The sequence below is a fragment of the Oncorhynchus nerka genome, linkage group LG27 (assembly GCF_034236695.1).
Source record: "Oncorhynchus nerka isolate Pitt River linkage group LG27, Oner_Uvic_2.0, whole genome shotgun sequence".
NCBI classification, from domain to species: domain Eukaryota; kingdom Metazoa; phylum Chordata; class Actinopteri; order Salmoniformes; family Salmonidae; genus Oncorhynchus; species Oncorhynchus nerka.
In genome coordinates, this window is record NC_088422.1 from 95,724,524 (window position 1) to 95,730,284 (window position 5,761).

Below are 5,761 nucleotides of genomic sequence, written 5' to 3' on the forward strand. Positions count from 1 at the left end.
TAGTTTAGAACATCAAAAAATATATATCAGAAATGGTATTCTTCTCATATTACTCTACTACTGACCGATTGAAAGCTTCCTCCTGCATCTCTCCATATGTTAGTTTAGTTAGCGACTTCCTTAAAACTACACGCAGATATATAAAAATGGTCTCCACTAGTTCATCTGATAATGGACCTCTTCGCCAAATAGCGATAATCACATTTCACAAGCTAAATAATGGTCATGTAATAATGTATGTGATACTGTACTGTACATAAAGAAACACCGAGCGACTTCATCAAGATGTTCAGATCTCTTGGCATAGCGGCTATGGTGTTGAGTTGACAGTCGCAGTAGCCTGGTTTGAGGCTCTGTTGGGACTACCCCTGAATTCTCTACATCGGTCTCAGAAGTAGGATGGCTCCACGAGTTGATCGGAGATACGTGAGAGACTTGGTATAGAGAAGCGAGTGGACACGCTCGTTCTCCCGAAGGAAGGGGGTAGGGTAAGGACTTTCTTAACCCAACATCTATGTAGTTGTTGTGGAATTGTTAGATTACATGTTAGATATTGCTGCACTGTCGGAACTAGCAGCACAAGCATTTCGCTACACTCGCATTAACATGTACTAACCGTGTGAATGTGACCAATTCAATTTGATTTGATTCAACCTCTTAGAGGTTTGGATCTCCTGACGGAGGGTTGGGGCCACACCCCATTGTGTTATAATTAGGATGAGACATTTTTATTAATACCATTATTCAATATTAACGGGTAATATTTCATTAGGCTTTTTTAAATCTGGAAATATTGTGGTTTTAGCGTTTTCGTCAAGCAAGCACCAACATATTTTTTTTTATAGCTGTAATGGGCAATCATTTGATAAATTATTTTCCTGTATTTGATTTACTGTAGATATGGATTGATACCATATTTAGTAATAAAGTAGTTGTTTACTTGTTAGTCTATAATAATCTGTTGTAACTAATTACTGATGTTCTACCGTTGACCTGTACAACTGCCCTTATCACGTCTCCCAGGGTTGAATGTTATTGTTAAAGTTGATACCAGACTGGATTCGAGGACACGCTGATAATGTATCCGTGAGTCTGTGACACTGTGATTCCGTAGCAGGTGATGTTGTGACTTAAAGCTCCCTACAAGCCTCTCGGGCTGGTGTTTACAGAACATTCGGTGCTATTGTGAAGAGGCATAGACATATTCTCTGATTCTGTTCTGGAGGCGTCTCCCTGGATTGTTGCATTAGATCGACTTTATCTCTTAACCTGGAATTCCCGTAACAATAGCCTACTGGGTTTATGTGTGTGGATGAAGTGAATGACCATAGGGAGAGGCATGAATGACAGAGAATTGGGTGAGTGAGCTCCCCATACCTGGACTAGGCTGTAGTATAGAGACACAGGTGTCTCTGTCACACTGGTGGAAAATCAGGAAAAGCAAGAAAGGGGTGTTTCAACCCGGACCTGTGGGAGGAGTAAACTAGACGAGAAATATTGTATGATTCGTTTACTTCCTCGTTCCTCGTCCTATAGTGGCAAAAGTCACGTCTCCAGCTGGTGAACATTTTAAAGATATTGACGGCAACTAAGGTAAGGCATAATTGAGATGGGAATCGTAATATTGTAGAGACAAATATAGAGAAATCAGTAACTCATCATTATTTAAAAGGTGTCTGAATGTGATCTAGGAATGTGGGCCGATTGATATTGATGGGCTGCTACGTGTGTCCTAGGAGTGTCATGTAGCATAAACATATCCGGTCATTCTGATAGTATTGTTCAGTCGATATTAGGCTACACTCTGTCTGACTGAACTCACATGTGCATATTGCGTTCGGGCTTCAAGTTGAATTGTTTCTCATTGCAGGATTAATGTAGCACTGTCTCTTTAAAAAAAATGTACCTCATATTGTCCAGGAAGTTGTCATGTAATCGGAGGACGGCGTTCATTGTTTGTATCCGATAGGTCGAAGGTAATAGGTATACTGTTACTTTGTAGCAGAGTGTTGCAATTATCTTACTTTAACCTATTCTATATCCTTCCTCCATGATTTCAATCATGAACAGGGTGCAGTTGAAACGCTCGAACATCTTGAGAATGGCTCTAGCAGGCTCGGACTCCATGGAAGAAGGAAAAGGCGAGACGTTTCTACTTAAAGCCATCAAAATAGGTGGTGTGGTCGTACTTTATTGGTTCATTTCAATAACCATGGTGTTCTTAAATAACTACTTGCTAGACAGTAAAGATTTGGACGCGCCGCTATTTGTGACATTTTACCAGTGCCTTGTGACTGTCGGACTGTGCTATGGCATGCACTTGCTATCCCACTTATGTCCGGGTGTCATCGACTTCCCCTCCGTCAAGTTCGACCTAAAGGTATGCCGGGAGGTTCTACCCCTGTCCATCGTGTTCATTGGAATGATAACCTTCAACAACTTGTGCCTGAAGAATGTAGGGGTGGCCTTCTACACTGTCGGCAGGTCACTCAGCACAGTCTTCAACGTTCTACTCTCCTACGTGATCCTCAAGCAGACCACGTCCTTCTACGCCATCCTGTGTTGTGGAATTATTCTAGGTAGGTGGTAATAATAACTAACCTATATCTGGCCTAATGCGAGTACTTTGACTTTCTAGAAAGTTCTCATGTCTAAGGCATATACCCAAGCCAGGCTGGTTAGATAACGTCCTTCCTCCCAGGTAACCGATAATAAGTAACCTCACGCTTCTCTATAATTGCACCACAGGTTAATACAGTCCTACATGGGCCACACCTGTATTGGCCATATATTGAACATAAGGTATTGCTGCTGAAGGACCATGTTAATGCTTCTTTCTTTGTCCCTCCCATTAGGTGGATTCTGGTTGGGTGTGGACCAGGAAGGTGTGGCGGGCTCCCTGTCGTGGACGGGTGTGTTTTTCGGTGTGCTGGCCAGCGCCTGCGTCTCCCTCAACGCCATCTTCACCAAGCGGGTCATGCCGGCGGTAGACGGAAACATCTGGAAGCTCTCCTTCTACAACAACATCAACGCCTGCATCCTCTTCCTCCCACTCATCCTCGTCTTCGGTGAGGTCGGCCACCTCGTCCATTTCAGCCGCCTGGGTGACCCTACGTTCTGGGGCATGATGACGCTGGGCGGCGTGTTCGGTTTCGCCATCGGCTACGTGACGGGCCTCCAAATCAAGTTCACGAGTCCGCTGACACACAACGTGTCGGGGACGGCCAAGGCCTGCGCTCAGACGGTCATCGCTGTGGTCTATAACCAGTCCAGTAAAAGTTTCCTGTGGTGGACTAGTAACCTGATGGTCCTTGGTGGGTCTTCTGCCTACACCTGGGTCAAAGGCATGGAGATGAAGAAGGTCCATATTCCCCAGGAGGAGTCCAAAGAGAAACTGCTAGGGGAGAAGAGTGATGCCGGGGTATAGTGGGACTAGGATGACCTTCCACCGCGGTGGTGGTGACCAGGGGGTTTTGTGGGATGAGGATGACCTTCCACTGTGGTGGTGGTGGTGACCCGGGGGTATAGTGGGACTAGGATGACCTTCCATCATCATCATGGTGGTGGTGGTGACCCGGGGGTATAGTGGGACTAGGATGACCTTCCATCATCATCGTGGTGGTGGTGACCCGGGGGTATAGCGGGATGAGGATGACCTTCTGCCGTGGTGGTGACCCGCTGGTGACAGAAGACAATGTAAACACTAAGGCCTAACCATGGAGTTGTTTCTACAGGGATGTTCTGTTGGAACAGTTGGGCTGTGTGCTGTCAATATAAATGAACGTTACTATAGTAACACAAACAGAGGTGTAGGAAGGCTACGGGGTTGTTTTGTTACTCAGTGGGACCTTTTATTGTTTTATAATTTCCTTAGAAGGTTATTTTGTCCAATTCTGTTAATTATTCAGTGTATGGAGGGTCATGAATTATAACCTAAATCATTCCTGTCTCTTCTTTCAGAACATTATTCATATGTCCGTAGGATAGTATCTAAATCAAGTGACTTTCCTGTTAGCCTGTATGTGTCATCAGTAATGTGACGCAAAACTGCAATATGACAGTTTTCTGGCAAGTGGGGCTCTTATGTTGGGTATACAGTTTGCATATGGAGGGTGGAGACCGACTGTAAGGTTACAATCGCTCACCTTAGTTAATAAGTAATTAAGCCAGTGCTGGTTTTATGGACAGCTTTACGTTATATCTTTGAAGCAGTGACACTGTAGGTGATAAAAGTGAAAACCGTCAAAGAGATGGTTGATTCTCTCTGCACTACAATTTTGAATAATTGACAACAAAGGATGTAATCTGAACTGTTTATGCCCTGAGATGGAGATTTTCTATGGCTGTTTATTTAGTGTGTTTTGTCTTGAAAAGTAACGGATTATAGAAGGAATGTTAAAGATAATGTCTGTGTCATGAAACTTCAATCATTAAGGAAGACTGTTGGGTAACCGGCCAAGTGGCCTGCGGGAGCATCATCATTATGATGTCATAACTCCTTCCTGTCTCAGTGCTGGGTTGAGACCCTGCACTCTAAAACACCCTCCTATCCTAAAGTCCTCTCTGCTTGTCCTCTTCTGTAGTGTCATCATTTCAGACCAATCAGAATAAGGAAATGGGACACGAGAAAAGGAATTTACATAGAAAGACTCAAGGCTGGTGATCTGAGAGATCCTAAAATGTGGGTCTCTCAGATTTCAGGTTTTGCTTCTGCGTCCACTTGATACAAAGTCAGTTTTTCTTCTATATATTTGTTGCTCGGGGTTTGTAGTGCGTTGGAAGATACCGTACATGGGATTTCAAAGCTGGTTAGCTGACATAGACGGGTATTCTCCAGATTGCGTTTTTAAGAAAAGATACAGATTTATTTTAGAAAATATGAAGTTATTCAGTGAATGTGACTTTTTTATGTGTACTTCAGAAAAATAAATGGACATTCTGTTAATCATAACGTGTTACTCGCCTCTTGTAAATGTGTTATTTTATCTGTATTCATGATCAAGCATAAATCTTCCTTTTTAGATGTATTTTTTACACAGAACAATACTTCACTTGCTTATGCCTGAGCAGAAACCTTAGCAGAAACCACCTCTTCTAGGGGTTAGGTCAACTGAGAAGAGCTGAGGTAGTTAATGGTGTCAGACCTACGCAGTTAAACCAATTGGAATCGGTCCGTGAAGACTTAGTCCAGAAGCTACTAAACACAAAGCTAACACTAGATGGCACCAGTATAAAGGAATGAGTACCTGTCAGTCCCTCACACTGGTATGGTCAGAGGGTGCCATCTGGCTGTAGTTAGTTGCCTAAGCAGCATTAGTACCTCACACTAATAGTGTCCAAGTACCATCTGGCTGAAGTTGCTTTCTCACGGTCATCCCAACACCCAAGGTTATTTTGGAATGTTGATGGTGGTAGACCTGTCTCTCAATCCCAACACCCAAGGTTATTTTGGAATGTTGATGGTGGTAGACCTGTCTCTCAATCCCAACACCCAAGGTTATTTTGGAATGTTGATGGTGGTAGACATGTCTCTCAATCCCAACACCCAAGGTTATTTTGGAATGTTGATGGTGGTGGACCTGTCTCTCAATCCCAACACCCAAGGTTATTTTGGAATGTTGATGGTGGTAGACCTGTCTCTCAATCCCAACAACCAAGGTTATTTTGGAATGTTGATGGTGGTAGACCTGTCTCTCAATCCCAACACCCAAGGTTATTTTGGAATGTTGATGGTGGTGGACCTGTCTCTCAATCCCAACAC

General features: G+C 43.6%; 1 protein-coding gene across 4 annotated transcripts; it reads left to right on the forward strand.

Annotated features, from left to right (window-relative positions):
• The first annotated feature begins 422 nt into the window (after window positions 1-422).
• slc35c1 (solute carrier family 35 member C1) lies at window positions 423-4,951 on the forward strand. 4 transcript variants are annotated; one of them, XM_029643476.2, is made up of 3 exons: window positions 423-488; window positions 2,071-2,579; window positions 2,856-4,951. In XM_029643476.2, the coding sequence occupies exons 2-3, from the start codon at window positions 2,102-2,104 to the stop codon at window positions 3,425-3,427; spliced, it is 1,050 nt and encodes a 349-aa protein (XP_029499336.2). In that variant the 5' UTR covers window positions 423-488; window positions 2,071-2,101; the 3' UTR covers window positions 3,428-4,951. The 4 variants fall into 4 exon arrangements, with proteins under 4 accessions (XP_029499336.2, XP_029499334.2, XP_029499335.2 ...); XM_029643474.2 differs by lacking the exon at window positions 423-488 and adding an exon at window positions 1,004-1,593; XM_029643475.2 differs by lacking the exon at window positions 423-488 and adding an exon at window positions 1,600-1,976.
• The last annotated feature ends 810 nt before the right edge of the window (window positions 4,952-5,761 follow it).

What these genes read in the sequence shown, in the direction of transcription:
- slc35c1 (XM_029643473.2), top strand. Translation starts at nt 2,051, where the DNA reads ATGATTTCAATCATGAACAGGGTGCAGTTGAAACGCTCGAACATCTTG. An exon ending in GTGTTGTGGAATTATTCTAG is followed by an intron (nt 2,580 to 2,855) that starts GTAGGTGGTAAT and finishes CCCTCCCATTAG; the next exon opens with GTGGATTCTGGTTGGGTGTG.